General features: G+C 44.9%; 1 protein-coding gene across 2 annotated transcripts in view; it reads right to left on the bottom strand.

The window, feature by feature from the left end:
- LOC126162986 (uncharacterized) overlaps window positions 1–21,622 on the bottom strand; it is a 337,797-nt gene extending 316,175 nt beyond the window's left edge. For both annotated transcript variants that reach the window (XM_049919842.1, XM_049919843.1), the window contains exon 1: window positions 21,416–21,622. In XM_049919842.1, the coding sequence (XP_049775799.1) occupies window positions 21,416–21,541 (126 nt within the window). In that variant the 5' untranslated portion in view covers window positions 21,542–21,622. The remainder of the gene's footprint in view (window positions 1–21,415) is intronic.
- Between the last annotated feature and the right edge of the window lie 848 nt (window positions 21,623–22,470).

Genomic DNA, 22,470 nt, shown 5'->3' with positions numbered 1-22,470 from the left:
TTCGGCCTATAATTATCGCCTGGGTTTTTGGTGGGGTTGATTTTGAGGAGTCACTGGTTGTATCAGGAGGTGAACTGACTGAGATGGAGCGGGAGGGATCGTTGGGATTTCTGGAGGGTAGAGGAGGGCGAGGAACGCGATGTCATCGGTAGGGCTGGGCAAACAATAGTCGCGTTCGAACGGGCTCGAGATTTCCCAATACGCCGCAGCGTTCAATGCAGTATTGAGCTTGTTCGAACATTCATTTGATATTTGAATCGCGCAGAGCGAATGCAAGCGAAACGCAATAAACTACGAACTAGCTACAACAATAAGCTATGGCTCTGCTTCAAATCTGAACATTTCGTAAACACTGCAAAATTCTTATTGTGTTTGAACAAATTGACAACACGAGCTCTCACACAGTAATGCTATATATGGATAAAAAACATCTATGTTTTTTTTTAAAGTAATGGTAACAAAGACGAAAATTTCCAGAATGAGATTTTCACTCTGCAGCGGAGTGTGCGCTGATGTGAAACTTCCTGGCAGATTAAAACTGTGTGCCCGACCGAGACTGGCAGAAGTAAAGCTGTGAGGACCGGGCGTGAGTCGTGCTTCGGTAGCTCAGATGGCAGAGCGCTTGCCCGCGAAAGGCAAAGGTCCCGAGTTTGAGTCTCGGTCGGGCACACAGTTTTAATCTGCCAGGAAGTTTCAAAGACGAAAATGTTGTCCTCCAAAAAATAGTAAAAAAAAATGTGTGTGAAATCCTATGGGACTTAACTGTTAAGGTCATCAGTCCCTAAGCTTACACACTGCTTAACCTAAATTTTCCTACGGACAAATACACACACCCATGCCCGAGGGAGGACTCGAACCTCCGCCGGGACCAGCCGCACAGTCTATGACTGCAGCGCCTTAGATCGCTCGGCTAATCCCGCCCCCCCCCCCCCCCCCCCAAAAAAAAAGTACTTGACCGAACCCAGTATTACACTTTACTTATTAAAGGCGGCAATGATTTACCAAGTAGGTTGCAAATGAGCAATTCGCTCTCTGTTCACGAAGTGGAATAACGGATAAGGACGTTACCACATTTTAATCAGCTTGAAAACAAGGCGGCAATACTCAGATGAAACTATCAAGACAGTTACTCAAGAATTAAAACCCAAACAAACAAAATATATCGTAATAAAGTGACTGGAATTTTTATCACGAAAATGGATTACAGCGGCAAGAAGCGTCTTGCAGATAGTACTATCAGACGTCACTAGTTCACGGGATGAGCAAAAGTTAAAGAATTAGAGAGAACCATGACTGAAATCTTATATTTGGTAGTTGCCGTTGTTACGCGTGGTCTCTACTCTAGAAGATATTTCAGTCTGTGTTTCACAGCTTTTTTATTCTTAAAATCCACAGTGCACTAAAAACGGTAAAACAGTTCGTTGTGATAGCACCAAAAAAAGTCACTAGATGGCAGACCGATCAAAAGATCTAACAGAACCTGAGATATCCCGAACTACCACGTAAACTGCCGTTCGAGTCGTGTTCCAAGAGGGCAAATTGCAGGAGATAAACAAGTTACCTATGTCACTTGGCGCGAATTTTGTTACGAGAACTGCAGTTTTCAGTGTTTTCTGTAGGTCCCATTTTCCTTCGATTATAATCTATACGTCCTGACTCACCGTTCATTTCTAAGTTTTGCGTCTTTGAAACACAGCTACCCTTCTTCCGTTTCCGGGATACCGTTTGTCGTCACAGGCGAGGGTTGCGCTGCCTCGCCGACTGCGGCCGCATACACGAGCAGCATGTTTACTGCGCCGGCCGTGCGCTCGAGGCGTCCCTGTGCTGTAGATGGGACGCAAACCGCCACGAGCGTTCAGCACGCACATGTTCAGTGGAGCTGCACACTGCACACGTCCTCGTCTGTTCGTCGTAGAACCTAGTGCATGGTAGCCGGATACATATATGAATGACCAAACGTGTTTCTATAAATCGATCTGATCTTGCCAAGTGTACACAGCCAAGTGTACTTTATTCCATTCACAGGGATAATATTGTCTTATCCGGCCGCTGTGACCGAGCGGTTCTAGGCGCTTCAGTCCGGAACCGCGCTGCTGCGACGGTTGCGGGTTCGAATCCTGTCTCGGGCATGGATGTGTGTGACGTCCTTAGGTTAGATGGGTTTAAGTAGTTCTAAGTCTAGGGGACTGATGAACTCAGATGTTGAGTCCCATAGTGCTTAGAGCACTGTGAACCCATATTGTCTTATCGACTTAATCTAGGACTTTCCTAATTAGAAATGAAAGTAATTTATTATTATCTGTACTTTATGCATATTGTATTATCATTAACACCATTACTGTTCAATCTAAGTCACGTATTCTTGATGCCATACGAAATAAATAAAAAAAAGTAGATGGTAGCTTGACTTAGTTGGTAAAATATTAGGCAAATGCTATGTCTGCAAAGTTGATTGCTTACAAAAGGCTCTTACGACACTTGCTGAAGTATCGCTTGTATGTGTGAGACCCGTACAAACAGGACTAAAAGGGAATATTGAAAGTATAAAAAGGACAACAATCACAGGTTTGATTGACCCATGGGAAAATGACTCAGAAATGTTGAAGAACCTGAACTGGCAGACTGTTGAAGTCGGCACTAATTATCCAGAGAAAGCCTAGTTACAATCTTTCAATCAAATCTAGAAATATACTAAAAACTACTACGTGTCGTTTCCGTAGGGAGGGCTAAGACAATATAAGAATAGTTACAGCAGGTACAGAGACGTTTAGCAATGACTTTTCCTGCGCTCCATGCGCGGGTGGAACGGGAAGACGGTAGAGCTGGAAGTACCCTCCGCCATGCTCTTCTTAGGCGTTTTCTGATAACGGATGAAAGTGTAGTTGTGTAGGGGTTGGATATAATTATGGAAACACCATTAGAAATGGATGCTTGAGCGTAAATGCAGATCCTAGCGCTGTTGTATTTGATCACGACGACACGTGTTCAGTGTTCCCAACAGGTTGCTAGTTTCAGTCATGGTCAGAACGATGTTCTGTGTTGTTATGAGTCACTATGACGGAGCTAAGTAAATTTCAACGTGGGGGAACGGTTGGTGGTCGTATGGACGGCGCCTCGGTAACCAAAGCAGCCGAAGTGTTCGGTGTTTCAAGACGTACCGTATCGAAGATTTGTACCGCACACGGGGAATGCTGGAAAATATCAACAGCTACATCACGTAAGTATATGTTGAGCGCTGGCGACGGAGGGTCATTGAAGAGGACTGTGACGAAAAATAAGAGAATGACAGTTGCACACCTTCGAACGCTTCCAGTGGGGAAAAAACAAAAACAAAACAGACAGCTACACAAGATGGGAATTGGAAGGTGAACTGGAAATCCATAACCCTAGGTGTGTGAAGTAAATGCACGTAACAGGAGAACGGAGTGTCCATATACAGAGATAGAAAAAAGTCATTTGGTGGGATTGATCTTGTTGACCCTGTCTCCAATTTCTGGTCGAGTTTACGCCCCAAGAGTCAAACGTAGGGCGGGGGAATCGGTGATGATTTGGACAGCCATGTCGTGGAACTACATGGGCCACTTGGGTACTCTGTGAGGTGGCATTACTGCCAAAGGGTTTTGTGACCTTTTGGGTTGATCAGGTGCAACCCATTGTGCAGTGTTTGTTCCCAAATAGTGACGCTATGTTCCAAGAGGCCAGGACCCCTGTCCACACTGCTCGCGTCCTCCAGCACTGGTATTGTGAGCACGAGGATGAATTATTACACCTCCACTGGCCGCCACAATCACCAGATCTCAATATAATTGAGCCTTTGTGGTATACTTTCTAGAGTAGGATACCGTGATCTCCCGCGTCCGGCCATCCTGATATAGGTTCTCCGTGATTTCCCTAAAATCGCTTCAGGCAAATGCCGGGATGGTTCCTTTGACAGGGCACGGCCGACTTCCTTCCCCATACTTCCCTCATCCAGTGAGACCGATGACCTCGCTGTTTGGTCTCTTCCCCCAAATCAGTCCAGTCCAGATACCGTGATCACTATCCACCTCCATCGTAGTTACGTGAATTTGCCACTATATTGCAGGAAGAATGGAATAAGATTCCATTGAAAAAAAAAAAAAAAAAAAAGCCACAGGGGACCCGTACTTATCAATTCAGAGGCGACTGGATGCTATTTTGAGTACCAACCGTTTTCCTACACCGTATTAGACGTGTAAACGACGTGTGTGTTTGGTATTTCCATATTTTGGTGCGCCCACGGTGGAAGGTATGTTTCGTGCTTCTCGTGTGGTCTCCCCGGCAGATGCGGACGCGTAGGCACGCCGGGACGGCAGGTAGCCAGGGAAAGCGCGCGCCTTCCCAGAAGACGGAGCGTTTCTACGGCACGGATTCCGTCGTCGCCGCTGCTGCGTGACCCACATCGCTCTGCTGCCACAGCACAGTCGCGGAACTCCGCACGCGCACCTCACCTCCACACCTCACCTCTCCACAGCTGGCCACTTCCGCTGGCACGCCCCACACCGGCTACACACGCGGGATCTACGAGTAAGCGAGCCACTGACCAAATCTTTTGCAACAGCTCGCGAAGTTTGCCGCGGCCGTAAAATCGACACGCACACCACACTGATCTGTCGACGACTAACAGGCGCAGATCCAAGGAAGGAGGTGTGCGTGTGTGTGTGTGTGTGTGTGTGTGTGTGTGTGTGTGTGCGCGCTCGCGCGCGCGCGCGCGCGCGCGTGCGTGTGCGTGCGTGGGTGCGTATATATGTTGGGTGTCCTCTCAAAATAATATTTACTGGGTGGACAAAAATGATTATACGTAAGTTGAAGGTGGAGGTGGGAGAAAGGAATGGAAAGGGGTTACTGATGTAAGCTGCATCGGGACATTACGCGGAATCAGCAGTGACGAGTGAAAATGTGTACCAGACTGGGATTCGAACCTGGGATCTCCTGCTTACTAGATGAGTGCGTTAACCACTGCACCATCTTTTTTTTATTTATTTTCAATAAAGATCACTCTGTTAAAAGGAACATGTAGATCATTTGATGGTATAGTATGTGAATTACATATTGAGTGGTGACAGAAGCGTGAGGTTCATTATCAGCTGTCAAATGTGCACATCGACTGCACCCGGCACATCCGAACTGCGTGGTGGGTCGAGGAAGACTGCCTGAAGATAGTTGGCAAAGGTTTTCCGATAGTATGACCATCTATGAACCTCATTGTGGGCTTGCTGCAAGAAATACCAAAAGTCAAGTCGCGACTTGACAGCATCCCCATAGAGGTACGCGATCGTCCAACCTTTCACCCAGATGATCGACTGTCATTTAGTCGCCGGAAAGTAGTCACTCTCCAGATGTAAGAAGGAAGCAGGTGTAATATGTTGCGGGGTCACACGGAGGTAGCAAACTACCATCTGTCTTCCTAGGAGCCAGACGTCCTCCCCCGCGATACAAGTTAAGCGGTGATGGTCGTCATCCACTTGGCGACATTTTGGGCATAGTGGAGTGTCCACTAGTCCAGTTGCATGGAGCCGTTGGTTGGTGTTGAACTTGCCACAGGCGTCAGAGAACCACAGTGCCCGAACGAAGGTAGGAAGGAATTTTTGGTGCACATGTCTCCCAAATCTTCGACCAATGCAACCTGGCGCGATTGAGTTCAATGACGTTACGACGTATCCGTCGTAGCAGCCAAGCATAAAAATCCTTCGCGCGTGGCGGTCTCGTGCGCGGAAGCTCGTCTCTGATGTAACTAAGTTCCACGATAAATGTTGATACATGAGCAAAATGTGGCGTAATGTTGCCCACCGCCACCGGAGGTGTGAGGGACGCTGGAACCAAGAGATCCAGTAGGCGGGATGTAAGGGAATCACCCCCACTACGCCATTGCTTGTACATCGTGGCTAGAAGGAGCGCTGTCGCTCGGCAGTGAACGTTCGTAAGTCCGAGTCCCCCCCTTGTCCGTAGGGAGCGTGAGCGTTGCGTATCGCACCTTGAGGGGCGATCCAATCATTACAAAATAGCCTAGTGCTGACTGATAGCATCCGGCACACAGTTTTATCGCCACTTTCGCGCTCTATCTCGAACGACTCACGACCTATTCTCACTCCCACCGAGCGCCACCTATCTTTAGTCCCTGTCCATTTCCTCCATACTTGCCCGCATCTTGTGGTCGTGCGGTAGCGTTTTCGCTTCCCACGCCCGGGTTCCCGGGTTCGATTCCCGGCGGGGTCAGGGATTTTCTCTGCCTCGTGATGGCTGGGTGTTGTGTGCTGTCCTTAGGTTAGTTAGGTTTAAGTCGTTCTAAGTTCTAGGGGACTGATGACCATAGATGTTAAGTCCCATAGTGCTCAGAGCCATTTGAACCATTTTCCTCCATACTCGCGACTCTGATATCCCGCGGGAAGTCAGACGTACTTGTGCATCCACACCGAAGAAGGTGGATTCATTGTCCACCTAGGCGAAACAACTGTACGCTATGTGATCAAAAGTATCCGGACACCTGGCTGAAAATGACTTACAAGTACGTGGTGCCCTCCATCGGTTATTCCGGAATTCAGTATGGTGTAGGTCCAACCTTAGCCTTGATGACAGTTTCCAGTCTCGCAGGCATACGTACAATCAGGTGCTGGAAGGTTTCTTGCGGAGTGGAAGCCCGTTCTTCACGGATTGCTGCTCTGAGGAGAGGTATCTATGTCGGTCGGTGAGGCCTGGCACGAAGTCGGCGTTCCAAAACATCCCATAGGTGTTCTATAGGATTCACGTCAGGACTCTGTGCAGTCTAGTCCGTTACAGGGATGTTATTGTTGTGTAATCACTCCGCCACAGGCCGCGCATTATGAGCAGGTGCTCGATCGTGTTGAAAGATGCAATCGCCATCTCAAGAGTGGGGAGCAAGAAGGCGCTTAAAACGTCAATGTAAGCCTGTGCTCTGATAGTGCCACGCAAGACAACAAAGGGTGCGGGCCCCCTCTATGAGAAACACGACCACACCATTACACCACCACCTCCGCATTTTACTGTTGGTACTAAACACGCTGGCAGATGACGTTCACAGAACATTAGCCGTAACCACACCCTGCCATCGGATCGCCACATTGTGTACTGTGATTCGTCACTCCAGACAATGTTGTTTCACTGTTTAATCGTCCAATGTTTACGCTCCTTACACCAAGTGAGCCTTCATTTGGCATTTACCGGCGTGATGTGTGGCTTATGAGCAGCCGCTCGACCATGAAATCCAAGTTTTCTCACCTCCCACCTAGCTGTCATAGAACTTGCAGTATGGAATTCCTGTGTGATGGTCTGGATAGATGTCTGCCTATTACACATTACGACCCTCTTCAACCGTCGGCAGTCTCTGTCAGTCAACAGACATCCAATCACCTGACCACGTTCGAAGTCCGTGAGTTCCGCGGAGCGCCCCATTCTGCTCTCTCACGATGTCTAATGACTACTGAGGTCGCTCATATGGAGTACCTGGCAGTAGGTGGCAGCACAATGCACCTAATATGAAAAACGTATGCTTTTGGGGGTGTCCGGATACTTTTGATCACATAGTGTATGAATACTGGGTGCCTGTTCCTTCAGACATGTCCGGAAGAACAGACACCACTAACTCATTCAAAATAATAGTTGCACAGAAAACAGTTCATGCGCTTTAAGATATGCAACCCAAGTTACAACAACTGCCTTGGACGACGATTGATGTAAGTTGGGCCGGCCGCGGTGGTCTAGCGGTTCTGGCGCTGCAGTCCGGAATCGCGGGACTGCTACGGTCGCAGGTTCGAATCCTGCCTCGGGCATGGGTGTGTGTGATGTCCTTAGGTTAGTTAGGTTTAAGTAGTTCTAAGTTCTAGGGGACTTATGACCTAAGATGTTGAGTCCCATAGTGCTCAGAGCCATTTGAACCATTTGATGTAAGTTGGGTTGTCTATCTCAAGGTGTATCAAATGTTTTCCGGTCCCGTTTTATGTTGCCTATCCCGTATTTTTACACGCAGGGAGAAACAGAACTTCACTGGCAGTCTGTCAGAGGTTATTCGCGGATATCTTTCGAGTATTTTGTTGTAGGAGACTCATGATCCCCGGCGGTTCGTTACATATCACATTTCGTCCGGTTTCTTGCTGCAATTAGCTCTGTAACTGTGCTGCCCCCCAAAATAGTGTATAACAGTGCAAATGTCGACGCTATGTGCCCTCTGTCTTGTTTGGGAACATAGTTGTTCCATACACTCACGGCACTTGCTGTTGACAACAGGAATCGCCCACTGCAGTTTACACCTTAAAGTTTGCATTCAGCACTGCTCGGTTACGTCTTGCATTTGCTTTACCGTCAGTGTTAGTTGTACGTTAACAGCGGTACACAGCATTAGCAATAGATTTAGTGGTGAAGAATAGGCCTCAACTGCCCTTCCATGTCCTTTCCTGTCTCTGACCAATTTACAATGTCATCAGCAGACTATATCGTTTTTATTTCTTCCTCTAAATTTAAATTACCTTTCCAAATTTATCCATCGTTTCCTTCACAGATTGCTCACTCCACAGATTGAATGTCATCGGGGATAGGCAACACACCTTTCTCACTTGCTTCTGAATCACTGTTTCCCTTTCACGTCTTTCGACTCGTATAACTGCAGTCTCGTTTCTGTACACGTTGTAGATAACCTTTCGTTCCTTGTATAGTATCGGTGCTACCTTCTGAATTTTAAAGAGTGTAGATATTCAACATAGAAGTTTTGTCTAAACCTACAAATATTGTAACCGTAGGTTGCCTCTCATCAACCTATCATATAGGATTCGTCGTAGGGCAAATATTATCTTGCACGTCGCTACATTCCCCGAGCTCGGCCTCTACCAGTTTTTCCATTGTTCTGTAAATAATTTGTGTAAATATTTTACATCCGTGTCTTACTAAACTGATGACTCTGAGCACTATGGGACCCCCCCCCCTAGAACTTAGAACTACTTAAACATAACTAACCTAAGGACATCACACACATCCATGCCCGAGGCAGGAGTCGAACCTGCGACCGTAGCGGTCGCGCGGTTCCAGACTGTAGCGCCTAGAACCGCCGGCACTAAACTGATGATTCGGTAATATTCACACCTATCACTATCTTCCTTCTTTGCAGCTGGATTTAATACGTCCTTCCTGACGCCTGAGGGTATTTCGCTTGTATCATACAGTATATCTTGCAAAGCAGGTGGAATAGTTCCCTCATGACTGGCTCTCCCATGGATATCAGTCGTTCTGACGGGATCTCGTTTACTCCACGAGTCTTGTTTCCATTTTTGCATGTTCCTGTCAAATTCTTCTAGCTGCAACACATCTCCCACCTTGTCTTCATCTATTTCCTCTTCTCTTTCTACAATATTGTCCCAAATTTTGTTGTCCCTTATAAAGATCCTTTGCATATTCCATCCACTTTTCAGATTTCTCTTATTTACTTAGTACTGGCCTGGCCACTTGAGCTCTTGATAGTTTACGAGGGTAATCCCAAAAGTAAGGTCTCCAATTTTTTTTATAAGCACAGGACTCTGTTTGTATGGCAGTTGGTCACACTGTTATGAGGAGTGCTTCACGCGCTGTGTGTAAACATGCTCATGCCACGCTGAGGCGTTAAGTCTTGGCTTGGCAGCCGTTGAGAATGGAGCTCCCGTTGGATGTTACCGCCAAGTGCGAACTGCGTGCAGTTATTCGGTTTTTGAACGCAAAGGGCACTGCGCCGATTGAAATCCATCGCCAATTGACGGAAGTGTATGGTGAGTCGTGCATGGATGTCAAAATTGTTCGTGTAGAGAGTTTGCAGCTGGTCGGACCGAAATTCACGACGAACAAAGGAGCGGGAGACCGTCAATTTCTGAGGAGACAGTGTTGAAGGTTGAGCAAAGCATGCGTGAAGATCGGTGGATCACCCTGGATGATCTCTGCACGTTGGTTCCTGAGGTTTCCCGAAGCACCGCTCACAGAATTTCAACGGAAACATTGAACTACCGGAAGGTGCGCGCAAGATGGGTGCCACTCATGCTGACTGAGGACCACATACGGCAACGAGTTGATGCTTCCCGCGCATTTCTTCACCGCCTTGCAGCCGAACAGGACAACTTTCTGGACTCAATTGTCACTAGTGACGAAACCTGCGCATACCACTTTACACCTGGGACCAAGCAGCAATCACGCCAGTGGCGGCATCCTTCTCCGCCAAAGCCACGGAAATTCAAACAAACACAGTCTGCCGATAACGTCATGACAACCGTTTTTTGGGATCGGAAAGGGGTGTTGTTGGCCGACGTTATGCCCACTGGAACCACAATTAACGCTGACAGGTACTGTGAGACTCTGAAAAATCTCAAACGGGCAATTCAGAACCGGAGAAGAGGAATCTCGAGCAAGGGCGTACACATTATCCACGACAACGCTCGCCCACACATCACTCGGCAAACCGTTGCTCTTCTGCAACAGTTTCAGTGAAACATAATCACCCACCCTCCCTAAAGTCCTGACTTGGCACCCAGTGACTATCACCTGTTCCCAGGTTAAAAGAACATTTGTCCGAAAAGCGATTGAACTCCGACGACGAGGTGAAAGAAGAGGTTCATAACTTTCTGAACAGTATGGCGGCGAGCTGGTATGACATGAGCATACAAAAACTGCCAGAGCGCCTACAGAAATGCATCGACAGAAATGGTGATTATGACGGAAAATAGCTAAATGTTCAAGCTGTAAACTAATGTAAACCATTGTAGTAATAAACAGTTCTATGTACTTATAAAAATAGGAGACCTTACTTTTGGGTTTACCCTCGTATACAGCTGGTCGTCTTTCATCCAAAGGTCTCTTTAATTCTTGTACAGGCGGCATCTACCTTCCCCCTAACTGTACAGCCTTGCCATCTCTTCATAAAATGTCTGTATGCCCTTTCGGCTGCTGCGCTTGTTCATACATTTTCCCCTTTTTTCGTCGAAAAGCATGATACAACACGGGCCATTGTAATTAGAGTGAAAGCGTTCTGCTACGTGTGCACAAAGTTGTACGTGATGTCGCAGCATTGCAGTCAGCCTCGCCTGCTGCTAAACAGCTGGAGCTGCTGTCGGAGAGACGCGTGGCCTCAGGAAGGTGGCAGTGGAGACAAACCTCTCTGAAAGCAGTTCCGTGTCTCCCGGCCTTGTCACCGCAGCCTAACGTGCCGTCAGTACAAAGCATTCTGTGACCTCTACCTGCGGCCCGCTACATAGTGGTTTCCAAATCACATGCCTTCCACTCTATTTAGCTTCACACTTAATATAAGAGAATTATTTAGACATACGGAGGCATGGGTGCCCGCAGAGGTTTATTCACGCGAGTAAATCTGCTATTTTACACAGTTGATTCGGGGAGTTTGAGAAAGTGTTGAGTCCTAAAAATTTAATGTGTTTCTTTGAATTATCATCTTCCACTGCGACTATTATAATCAATTTTATTGGTTTTTCCGTCTTAAGTTTACTGCAGTAAAAGAGTATTTTTCACTAGACACGTTTCGCTTTTATTTATAAAGCATCTTCTGTGGCCATTCTGAAAATATGGTACCATACGTGTAATATATCTCCACATTTTGATATAGATTTTAAAAAAATATTTCTTTATGAAATTGTCGCACAGTTAACTTACAGTCTTTTTGCCTCTTGTATATGTTTCCGAAGCCCTGTACGATTTTTCTTCGTTGTCAGCGTAGGTTGAAATCGAAAAAAGTGGTTGCGCATTCACTTTTTATTAATCTGCATTTTTTCATGTTGCTTTTATTCCACTTCACCTCACTTTTGTAAAAGAGAAACAGTACTGTAGCTTTCACCGGTTTCGCTTTCAACAAAGTGTTCGTGTCTGTTCATTTGTTTTCTCTGTAGGTTGCGCGTATTGCCGACTTTGCGAATGTCATCGTCTTGTACGTCATCCTCTTATTGTCGCTTTGGCCTGGGAGCCGATATGCGTTCTCTATGGATAGCTGCATTAAACCAGTCTCTGGACTGAAGACAAAAACAACAACAACAACAACATTCCTACACCAGCCGTCTCTGTGCCTGGCTCTCGTGCTCCACTCATACTCTCCGTATCCTCGTTGATATCATTCGCCGGCCGGGGTGGCCGAGCGGTTCTAGGCGCTTCAGTCCGGAACCGCGCGACTGCTACGATCGCAGGTTCGTATCCTGCCTCGCGCATGGGTGTGTGTGATGTCCTTAGGTTGGTTAGGTTTAAGTAGTTCTAAGTTCTAGGGGACTGATGACCTCAGATGTTACGTCCCATAGTGCTCAGAGCCATTTGAACCATTTGATATCATCCTCCAATCTTGTGCGTGGCCTTCCTCTGCCCCTTCTCCCCTCCGCGGATCCTGAGAATACTACTCGCGGTAGTTTTTCCTCCCTCATACTAATTAGATGTCCTGCTAACATTAATGTTCTTTTCTTCATCTTTTGGTTCATTTCAGCTTTTGAGTATAAGTCTTCCAGTTCCTGGTTTTCTAATATCTAACTAGCCTAAGGACATCACACACGTCCATGCCCGAGACAGGATTCGAACCTGCGACCGTAGTGGTCACGCGGTTTCAGACTGAAGCGCCTCGAACCGCTCGGCCACCTCTGCCGGCTTTCTAATATCCTCCATTCCTATGACTGGGTGTTCATCTTGGGGCTGGATATTTTTCCAAATGTTCTTCTCTCGAAAACCAGCTGTTGTTGTTCATCTCCATCGGTTTCCCCTAGTGTAAATTTTTCAGACCCGTATGGAGCTAACGGGGGAGTTACACTTTGCTATAGTCTGGTCTTAAAACTTCTCGGAACTGCTCTACTTCACAGCACGTTCCGTAAGCCAAAATGTGCTCTACTTTGCTGTGATTCTTGCCTAAATCTCAATTTCCATTCTATTCTGCTTGCTGTAAAATTTTTTCATATCCTGAAATATGTCTGTTCTTTTAAAAGTGATTTCATCATCTGCCGGCCGGAGTGGCCGAACGGTTCTAGGCGCTACAGTCTGGAACCGCGCGACCGCGACGGTCGCAGGTTCGAATCCTGCCTCGGGCATGAATGTGTGTGATGTCGTTAGGTTTAAGTAGTTCTAAGTTCTAGGGGACTGATGACCTCAGAAGTTGAAGTCCCATAGTGCACAGAGCCATTTTTTAACTTCATCAACTGTCAATGAGGTCCGTTCAACGGGTGCCTTGCCCACTACCATGTACTCAGTTTGCCCCTTATTAACTTGTAATCCTGCTTTCCTTGCACTATTTCTGTAACAACTTGTCATGATATCCAAGTTCTCTTTGCTACCAGTTATTATAACAACACTGTCCGCATATGCAAGCTGATTTATTGTGTTGTAACCCACTCTTATTCCAGCTACGTATAATTTTTGATGCTGTCTATTTTTTATATATAAAATTAATTTAAAAAGTATTGGAGATAATGCGTCTCCTTGACTCTGACCAGTTCCAACGCCTAAATGTTCTGACATCCCTGTGCTGATCTTTACACTGCAATAGGTTTCCTCTAAACATATCTGTACTAGATGTATTAACTTTTGTGGAAACAGAAACTCTTTCAAGACAATGATGTAACTATATTACTATTGCTTTTTTTTCAGAAAGCTGTCAATACACACAGCGTACACAGAACACAAATGAATAAGCTATCAATACTGTGCTGAATGCGGAACGTGTGAAAACTACAGTACTGCTTCTCTTTGAAGTTTTCAGAAATGACGTTAAATGGAAAAATCACAAATGCAACGTATGAAAAAGCAGGTCACGTCGGAGAACTTAATTATTCTTAACTATTCAGAGTCCTGCTGCTAGGTACTATGTTGTCTTGAAGTGTGACACCAAAGCCCCTGAAACTCCTTTGATGAAATAAGTTTTTCTTTTATCTTGTAAGTCCGCAGCTCGTGGTCGTGCGGTAGCCTTCTCGCTTCCCACGCCCGGGTTCCCGGGTTCGATTCCCGGCGGGGTCAGGGATTTTCTCTGCCTCGTGATGGCTGGGTGTTGTGTGCTGTCCTTAGCTTAGTTAGGTTTAAGTAGTTCTAGGGGACTGATGACCATAGATGTTAAGTCCCATAATGCTCAGAGCTATTTTATTTATCTTCTAACAAATTATGGGGTGACAGAAGAAAAGGTAACATTCCAAACAGATTGTATTTCCTCTGCGGAACATCGATTGTTAGTAATATCCATCATATTTGTTCGATCTGTCGTGCGCAAATATGTTACGCAGATTAAACAGACAATGCTTAACACTGCCTTGTGTGACTAGTTATCATCGCGTGCAATGCTCCATTTGAATTAGCAGCCTTGGCGCACGTTGCTTGGGACTTCCAATGAGACGAGACGATATGTCACGTAGGAGTGCTAATGGCTGCTGGCAGATAGGAATATCTACCTACTAGACAGTCAAAACATTAAAGTGATGCTGCTCTACTTGTAGATTCCAAACCATCTGAAAGCACAGACATGCAAGGGGACGCAACTCGTATTTAAGAGATGTACGCCACAGTTTTTTGGATCAGTGACCGATTGCTCCGTTAAGCGCACTTCAGCTCCATGCAACACGAACTACACAAAAAACTGACGAAATTCTCATCCAGTGAGTACCAGGTAAAATACGTCACATGGCGGAAGGTGCTTCACGGAATACTTGAAGGTGCTGTCCTGTGTAGACCCGTTCAAGAAGTGGAGTGGTGGGGTATCGCGACGTACGAAACTGCAGGTAACAAACCTGTTAGCAGAAGAATGAAAACAACTAAGTTTCCACGGCAACCACATAATTAGTCGGCAGTGACAAGAAGAAACTTTACTCAGCATAACAGATTAAACGTTGACTTCAGTGTTGAATCCATTACTAATTTTATGGTTTCTAGTGATTCTATAAATTTTTGGAAATTTGTGGTAAGGACTATGGAACCAATCTGCTGAGGTCATCGGTCCCTAGGCTTACGCACTACTTAATCTAACTTAAAGTAACTTATGCTAAGGACAACACACACGCCCATGCCCGAGCGAGGACTCGAACCTCCGACGGGGTGAGTCGCTCGAACCGCGAAAATACACCTAAGACCGCACGGCTACTCCGCGCGGCAGTGATTCTATATTGTGTATGGCAGAGGCGATGCAAGTAATTTTCTCGACGTGCCAGTTGTTTGTTTGTGACGAACAGAAAAATCAGCATGATACAGTTCGCTGATTTCATTGCAGTAGTTTCAAAAAAATGTTCAAATGTGTGTGAAATCTTATGGGACTTAACTGCTAAGGTCATCAGTCCCTAAGCTTACACACTACTTAACCTAAATTATCCTAAGGACAAACACATACACCCATGCCCGAGGGAGGACTCGAACCTCCGTCGGAACCAGGCACACAGTCCATGACTGCAGCGACCTGGACCGCTCGGCTAATCCCGCGCGGCAGTAGTTTCCGAATGTGTAATCGCCCAAAGCGGAAATGAACTACCTGGGATGCTTGAGCCCTCACAATACCAGGGAGGGGGGGGGGGGGGGGCGGCAAGATGGGGGCCCCTTTTAAAAATGTTTTAAACTAGCTAGCTACTTTATATTGTGAATTTCTGAATTTTTTGTTTTTAATTAAGTCTTCTGTTACATCCCTTAAATGTTTTAAAATTTTCAGTTGAACTTAATCCATAAATTTAAGTCTCAGCAGTAGATGTGACTTTTCACAATGAATGTCATATCCAATATATCCACGCCCCGGAGCTGTATGCAGTTGTAGCTATTTCAGCTGTTTCCAAACATCACTCATCTTTGCAGTGGCGCGAGAATTAAATTTGGGGAATAGTTTTGGATTTTCCTATTTAAAGGAACATTTGGAAACAGAATTCAGTACTTCTACTTTTACTTCGTTACTCTCAATTTCAGTTCCTGTTTTGCCCATGAGTGACTGGACACTAACTTTGGTGTCGCTAACTGCCTTTACACACGAACGTAAAATTTCGTTGGGCTTTGTGAAAGAAGTTTCGACAGTATTCAGCTGCAGTAGTCATTGAAGGCTTAACACATTGACCCCTTAACAGCCTAGCACATTACATTCAGCATCTCGCTATCTGTAGTCCTATTCTATGTTTTAGACCTGTTATTTAGTACTGTAGTTTCTGTTTATGTAATTTCGTTACAGTAACTGTATACCACTGAGTCTGTCTCTCATATTTATGAATATCGTTTTCAATTATTCTATTAAAACTGAGCCACAGTTTCTCCACATGCTCCTGTCCAGAGCAAAAAGTTTCAGTTTCCTAAGTGTAATTATGACACTACTGCCTTGTTTCTACTTCTCAGATGATGATGATGTTAGGTTTGTGGGGCGTTCAACTGCGCGGTCATCAGCGCCCGTATAAAGTCCCAATTTTTACACAGTCCATTTTCTTTTCACAATCCAATATAGTCACTCTTACAAAATATGAAGAAATGATGAGGAAAACACAAACACCTAGTCCCCGGGCAGAGAAAAATCCCCAACCCGGCCGGGAATCGAGCGCAGGACCCTGCGACCCAGAGGCAGCAACGCTAGCCTCCCCCCCCCTTTTTTTTAATAAATCTCATTTTGGTCGCATTCATTCGTTGCATCTGCTCGGGACGGACGTCGTAAGACATCCGTTTAAGTTCGTTGTTGATCGATTAACTCAGTTTTTTTATTACAGAGGGCTGCTAACCCTCTGACCGTGCCGGCAACCCCTAGACCACACGCTGAGGACTTTCTTGTTCCCAGAAAAAAAAAACTGTTTGATTCAAAGGAAATTTTTGACTTAGAGCAATAGTAATAAGTTCATGTGTTTTCACGTAATATAGAGAAAGTGCCACATCATCCTAGGAAAATCATCGGGCGACTCAGAGAGAACGCTGCAGCAATTACGAGCCTGGTCCGACAGGATGTAAGGAAACACCGCGATCCATATACATTTGGAACATCGAATAGTAAAAAATAATCTCTCCATAGTTTGGAGCCAAAGTGATATAATACTGTTTAAATGAAAATTCATCCATATGACTGTATAGAGGCTATAAAGCAAAATGGCGGAACTTTCATTTAAACAAATAGTACAAGGTTGCGGCTGATAATAATTGACAGACCGTACGGCAGTGGATAAAATGGAATTAATGAAGTTAAATCGCTGCTAAAAGTGATCAAACTTAAGTACTTAAATCTGAGAAGTGAGAAGAAGATTAGTCTCGCAATTGCTTAAAAGCGAGGCAAAGTTGATACTCCAAACACAGTCTCCAATTGCAATTAGCTGCACAGTTGTATTATTTCAGGATACTTGTTGACTCAGACATTTCGGTACATCTATGCTATTATTCAAGGACCCTTATTTTCTCAGATAATATCTTAATGACAAGTTTTCTTAGCTTGCATAACAGCCATTCATTTTGTTTGGGTAATTTGCCCCGGCTGTTTCCACTCTTGGTAACACATATGTGTCGAAAGTCATATGGGCAACGAAACTTAAGAATTTTTGTTTTGCCAAAAACAGGCTGTATCCAGTCCTATAATCTTATTGCGAACACTTCTGCTTAACTGTATTAAAAATTAGTGGATGATTCTGCGGTACTTGGAATGAAAGAATAACCTAACCTAATCTAACCCGCCACTTGCTAACGCATTAATGTGGTTCAGGCGCTAGGTTGGTGTCACAGTACAAATCCGTAGTTGCAGAGTTGAATATCAGTTCCATGCCGTTTTTTGACCTTTTTGCTTGTGTCATCTCTGGCAGTGATTTGTATATGAGGAATACGCAAAGTTGTACCGTGGTTTGAAGTCCACATTAAACTGCAGATCCCCATACAACGGTCTGCCCAAGTTAGTTCAAAGCTTAAAGAAAGGAACATCCAATAAGACAATACCTAGTAATGCACTATCATGTTAAAACCAATGTTAAGGCTGATGACGGCTTTAACTAAAAATCTGACTGGCTGTGAAAATTGTAATACATACAGGATTTCACAAGGGGAATGGTCAATATTCAGGGATGTGACAGGAACGACAATTCGGAGCAAAAATGTTTGGTAAATGTGGGCTCTAAAATGTATACAGGTACCTTAGGGCTATGAGCACTTCTTCTATACTGTGAAACAAACCTATTCTCCTGCAAGCTCTTTGCTTTCCATATTTTGATAGTATCGACCAAAAGAACAAAAATATGTCAAGTAAGCATAGGCTCTAATGTGCATACTTTAAGAATTACGAGCACTTGTACACCTTCGCTACCAACTCTTCTACTGAACAAGTGTCATAGCTCTTAAGACTTTAGAGTTCATGTTTACCAGACGATTTTTTCTTGTTTTGTCCCATACTGACTCCACCTTAAATATGGAAACCGAAGAATTTTCAATAGAAGGGATTTGTTTCACGGTATCGAAGTTGAAGAAGTGCTCATAACTCTTAAGGTATACATTTTAGAGCCCATGTTTGCTAGACTTTATTTTTGCTTCGAATGATCATTCCTGTCATATCCCTGAAAACTGGCCATTCCTCTGGGACACTCAGTATAACAATCTTATGACCATGCTCGGAACTAGCCGCAGAATTAATTACTGAGTTCACACTTGATAATCTGTGCTTTATGAAGAGAATGATTAAATTCACACTCGATCATCTGTGCTTCGTTAGGAGATTATATGACCACGCCTTGCTCCTATGACCTGAGAGTGGTTTTGTAAAGTGGCTTGTACAACTGGGTTCCACCTTTCTTTTCTGCTTTTTGTTGTTGGAAAAACATATATTCACCTCAGATTACTTGCTCAAATATTTGCCTGTACATCAGTGCCATCAACAGTGGGTTCTTATGTTTATTATGTATTGTATTTATTATTTTCTTCCGTCTTTTAGAACATTCGTTTTAGCTGAATGACTCATCTTGGATTTTTAATGTGACGGTGGCACAGACGTGGTGTAGCATGTTTTAGTAGTGAGAAGAATTTGTATTTTTTTTCTAGGTAAGCTTTATCCAGTCCTGCAATATTTCTGCAAACACATGTTGGGTTGTTATTGTTGCGGTCTTCAGTCTGAAGACTGGTTTGACGCAGCTCTCCATGCTACTCTATCCTGTGCAAGCCTCTTCATCTCCGGATAATTACTGCAACCTACATCCTTCTGAAACTGCTTAGTGTGTTCATCTCTTGGTCTCCATCTACGATTTTTACTCTCCACGCTTCCCTCCAATACTAAATTGGTGATCCCTTGATGCCTCAGAACGTGTCCTGCCAATTGCTCTCTCCTAGTCAAGTTGTGCCACAAATTCCTCTTCTCCCCAATTCTATTCATTACCTCCTTATTAATTAAATGATCTACTCATCTAAGCTCCAGCACTTTTCTATAGCACATTTCAAAAGCCTCTTTTCCCTTCTTGTCCAAATTGTTTATCGTCCATTTCACTTCCATACATGTCTATACTCCATACAACTACTTTCAGAAACGACTTCCTAACACTTAAATCTATATTCGACGTTGGGAAATTTCTCTTCTTCTGAAACCCTTTTCTTGCCATTGCCAGTCTACATTTCATATCCACTCTACTTCGGCCCACCTCAGTTATTCCGCTGCCCAAATAACAAGACTCATCTACTACTTTTAGCGTCTCGTTTTCAAATCTTATTCCTTCAGCATCACCTGATTTAATATGACTACAATCCATTATGCTTGTTTTCCTTTTATTGAGGTTCATTCTATATCCTCCTTTCAAGACGCTGTCCATTCCGTTGGCCCTTTCTTCCGAGACCTTTTCTGTCTGTTCTCCAAGTTTTTCTTTGGTCCTCTTTATTGCTTGCTCAAAGTACAGACTGAATAACGTTGCGAATAGTCTACAAACCTTCCTCACTCCCTTGTTACCCACAGCCGCCCTTTCATGCCCCTAGACTAATATAGCTGCCGTCCGATTTCTTTAAAAGCCGTAAATAGTCTTTCGCGCCTTGTATTTTATCCCTGCTACCTTAAGAATTTCGAAGAGCGTATTCCAGTCAACACTGTGAAAAGCATTCTCCAAATTTGTAAAAGCTGTAAAAGTAGGTTTGCCTTTCCTTAACCTATCCTCTACGACAAGTCCGGTAGCGTTCTCGCTTCCCGCGCCCGGGTTCGATTCCCGGCGGGGTCAGGTTCAAAAATGGTTCAAATGGCTCTGAGCACTATGGGACTCAACATCTTAGGTCATAAGTCCCCTAGAACTTAGAACTACTTAAACCGAACTAACCTAAGGACATCACACACACCCATGCCCGAGGCAGGATTCGAACCTGCGGGGTCAGGGATTTTCTCTGCCTCGTGGTGACTGGGTGTTGTGTGATGTCCTTAGGTTAGTTAAGTTTAAGTAGTTCTAAGTTCTGGGGGACTGATGACCATAGATGTTAAGTCCCATCGTGCTCCGAGCCATTTGAACTAGCCAACGACAAGTCGTAGAGGCGTATTACCTCGCACGTTCCTATATTTTCCAGAATCCAAACTGATCTTGCCTGATGTCAGCTTCTACGTTTTTTCCTTCTTCTGTAAAGACATATTATAGTGATAGTTCGGTAATATTCACACCTGTCAGCACAAGTTAAAAGTGATTATGTGGAAGGTGGTGTCTGAAGTATTGTACCCATAGGTAACTTTCGTATTCACAATGACATTACGCTCGAAATGAAAATTGTAATCCGGAAAGTAGTCTGAGGATCAACTGAATTTTCTCACGTTGAGAAATGAGAAGTAACTATTTTAGCTGATAAAAAGTTTGTAAAGCCCACCGATTTCGACAGACTTTGCTGTCATCTTCAGGTCTTCAAAAAATTTTGTTATAAAATGTGTTCATTTCGAGTTGTGGCCTCGCGATATGTTGTGATGTTAGTGGCTAAAATGTAGCACATTATGCAAAGGTTTGCAACAAATAAAGTCTCTAAAATAAAAAAAAGCGTTACATATGCGGATATTGCCTTGTCCACAACGTGCTTTTTGATTTTAAATGTTTTATTTATGGCAAATATTTGCATATGTGTAACTTTTTAGCCATTAACTTGACAGCTTGGCGTTCGATTTCAACTCAAAATGAACACTTTTTTAATAAATATTTTTGAAAACCTGAAGATGACAGCAAAGTTGGTCGAAACCGGTTGTTGTAAATAATGAAAAATTTATGTGAGCTTCGCTTTAGAAAGTTTTTATTTGAGGATCAACCTCGGAACCAAGTGGAGATCTACGTTCACACTTGGTCAACTGGCCAATGGCGTTACACTTGTGGCAGAGCACAGCTGGAGACCACCACTTTCCAGTCGGTGAGACCTGGTAGCTATCTAGATTTCCGCGAACATGTCTTTTCTTTCCGTCGCTTAGCAGATCCATTGGCGGAGGGGGACCAGATGCCAGCGAGCAGCAACGGGAGCGTTGGCCACTGGCTGGCGCTGGCGAGGCGAGAGGACCCACCTGTATCTGGGCGCGCTTCACTTCGATGTAGAGCCAGTTGTCGGTAGAGAAGGCGATGGCCAGCAGGGCGACGGCCACGATGGCCGTGATGGTGGCCATGGACAGCGTGACGGCTGAGCAGGGCATCTTGACGATCGCGCGGCGGCCTCCTGCTTGGGATCTGGACGGCGGAAACACGGACCTTCCTCGAGTCACACCTGAGCGCTACTGGGTCCGCAGCCAAGGCGCGCTCGCAAGGCTGAGGAGGCGGAGGAGGAGGAGGAGGGGCGGCGCAGGGGAGGTGGGCTGCGGGAGGTGGTGGGGGGCGGACCTGGAGGAACGCGGGCCGCCGCCGGCAGCGGCAGCGGCAGCACATTAAAAGTATCGCCATTATTGCCGCCGTTACTGGCACAACTTTGAGTCATCGTCCGTAATTTCTCTGGATACTGTACTGACCTCACCACCGTACACTACTTCAACAAAAATATGTGGACGTATATTAGTGGACATTAATGTGGGGCGTGTCCACCCTTCACATTTTTGAAAGCTTAAGTTCTGCTGGGGACACTTTCAATGAGGTATCTTCCTCAAGAGCCGAAAACAGAGATGCTAGTGATGTAGGACGCTGGGGTCTGGAACGAAATCGACATTCGAACCCATCACAAAAGTAAAGCAAAACAACCACCACAGCCGTATCATCAAAGAAATTTGTTTCAAACCACTAGTTTCTGCGCAAAACTTACGCCATCTTCAGGTTCACCATAAACGAAATGAGTACTTTAATTCCTTGAACCACGAGTCGTACACCTCGTGTAGTGCAAAAAGAAAAGTTCGGAGTAGGCATTAAAATCCATGGAGAAGAAATAAAAACTTTTAGGTTCGCTGATGACATTGAAATTCTGTCAGAGACAGCAAAGGACTTGGAAGAGCAGTTGAACGGAATGAACAGTGTCTTGAAAGGAGGGTATAAGATGAACATCAACAAAAGCAAAACGAGGATAATGGAATGTAGTCGAATTAAGTCTGGTGATGCTGAGGGAATTAGATTAGGAAATGAGACACTTAAAGTAGTGAAG

The sequence above is a fragment of the Schistocerca cancellata genome, chromosome 2, assembly GCF_023864275.1.
Source record: "Schistocerca cancellata isolate TAMUIC-IGC-003103 chromosome 2, iqSchCanc2.1, whole genome shotgun sequence".
Taxonomy (NCBI): Eukaryota; Metazoa; Arthropoda; class Insecta; order Orthoptera; family Acrididae; genus Schistocerca; species Schistocerca cancellata.
The sequence above is the reverse complement of the archived record's forward strand: the minus strand, read 5'-3'. Positions and strand labels throughout refer to the sequence as shown.